At 39.4% G+C, this 2114-nt stretch overlaps 1 protein-coding gene across 1 annotated transcript in view; it reads left to right on the forward strand.

The window, feature by feature from the left end:
- CBG17031 overlaps positions 1-1544 on the forward strand; it is a gene marked incomplete at both ends in the record, with an annotated part of 2818 nt that extends 1274 nt beyond the window's left edge. The window contains 3 exons of the mRNA XM_045236776.1: positions 4-215; positions 1120-1425; positions 1470-1544. Of these exons, the coding sequence (XP_045096104.1) occupies positions 4-215; positions 1120-1425; positions 1470-1544 (593 nt within the window). The remainder of the gene's footprint in view (positions 1-3; positions 216-1119; positions 1426-1469) is intronic.
- Between the last annotated feature and the right edge of the window lie 570 nt (positions 1545-2114).

Consider the following 2114-nt stretch of genomic DNA (forward strand, 5'->3'; position numbering starts at 1 on the left):
CAGCAGCTCCGATTCCACCTCCACCAGCTCCGATTCTATCGCCAGCAGCTCCGATTCCACTTCTACCAGCTCCGATTCCACCTCCACCAGCCCCGATTTCACCTCCACTAGTTCCGATTTCACCTCCACCAGCACCGATTCCACCTCCACCAGCTCCGATTCTATCGCCAGCAGCTCCGATTCCACCATCACCAGCTCTATATGACAATGTTAAGGTTTGTGTTTTGGATTTTCGGTAGTGCTGGACTGTACATAGTAAGGTTCACTGCCTTTTTGGTGTCCCTATAAAAAGGTCCGTCGTTGGTCCGTCGTTGGTCCGCTGTTAGTCCGTTGGTGGTCCATTGGTGGTCCGTTGGTGGTCCATTTATAGTCCGTCGTTGGTCCGTTGGTGGTCCATTTTTAGTCCGTCGTTGGTCCGTTGGTGGTTTATTGTTGGTCCATCGTTAGTCCACCGTTGGTAATTTGTTGGTCCGTCGTCAGTCCGCCGTTGATCCGTCGTTAGTCCGCTGTTGATCCGCAAATCATGCCTAAGGTACTAAGGCATTGTAGGGTCTGAAACGGCCTTTGAATGCAAAAGAGAGCTCAAATTTTGAACTTGGCATCATTTTCCTGATTTCGGATAAGGAAAACATACCGTTTCAGCCAATATCAATAATACTTGGCTAAAACCTATGCTAAAATGATTTGGCTAAAACCTATGCTCGGCTAAAACCTATGCTAAAACCTTTTTCAAACTAAATAAATTTTTCGTAAAACCTTTAATAAAAGAGCCCCTTAGCTTTTAACTTTGAGCTCATTTTTCTCGGTACCTGTCAAAGCTGTGTGAAAGTTGTTTAACTGATACATTGTTCATCATGATATCAAAAACATTTTTTTCAGTTTATCCTTTTTCGATATCTTGTACGAGAATTGAGATAACCGAGCTCAATCTAGACAGTGTAGGGGCCCTTCTATTACAGGTTTTACGAATGGTGGAATCAAAACACTTTTTGCCGGTACTGTAGGGCTTTTTATTTTAGTTCAAATACTTCTTTTCGACGGACCTTGATTTCGAAATAAAACCCATTTCAGAACCGAACGTTTTAAAACCCGTTCATTTCGCAACTATTTTTTTCTCAGAATGGCTATCGCTACGTATCCGCGTCGGACGTTAAGGAAACCAAACAGAAGATTGTAGAGCACATCGAGAAGAATGGAATCGTTCCACCAGCCGAAAAAAAGGAACTCCACCAAATCCGAGCACCGTGGACGTTGAAACAACTGCAAGACGAAATGGTGAATCTGGGATTGGACAAACCACTTCCAGAGTGTCTTCATATTGCTGGCAATATTCTCGAAACAGAGAAGAATGGCGGTTTTCCGAAACTTGACTTGAATTCAGCTGTGGAAGTTGTTCAATTCTTCTGTATTGCTAAACGAGCTGGGGTAACCATGGAGTGTAGAGAGTTTTTGAAAAAAATTGTTTTCAGATTGCTCAGCACTATATTGAGACGGTTGATGCGTGGTACGATGGTCCATTACTCACAAGACCAGTGGAGAAATAATTTATTTTTTCAACCGTTTATATATTTCGAATTATGTCAAGTAAATAAATAAGTTTGAGGCTTTATCATTTCTGTTTTTTGAATTTGAAAAAAAAAGTTGAATAATTCTGAGTTCCAAACGAAAAAATTCAAAAATCAAAACCACTAAAAATGAGGATTCAAAAGTTGATCCTGCAAGATTGAAAAACAGGAAATTCCGAAATTCAGAATTTTCTGTGTCTGAAGTTCGCGAAATTTGAAAAAAATTGAAAATTAGAGTTTTTAATTAATTTGATTTAATTTATCACCACCTTCCGTCGTGCACGCTCTCCCACAGAACAATTCCGAACTGCAAATTAATTTTTGATCTACAGAAAAAAAGTTTGGCGCGATCACAATTGCAGGTCTAAAACCATAATTTCAGAATTTTTTATCTGATTTCGTGGAGTTCCAAGATGATTCAAATGATTCTTAAAAAATTAATTAGTGGTTATAGATTCATGTATGGTCGTTTTCCGGAAGAAAAAATGTCAAAAATGGTCATTTTTGAAAGTTTTTTACAGAAAAAATCTATCTCCTCTTTCTGTTTTT

Source organism: Caenorhabditis briggsae (genome assembly GCF_000004555.2).
Source record: "Caenorhabditis briggsae complete genome, chrV, whole genome shotgun sequence".
Taxonomy (NCBI): domain Eukaryota; kingdom Metazoa; phylum Nematoda; class Chromadorea; order Rhabditida; family Rhabditidae; genus Caenorhabditis; species Caenorhabditis briggsae.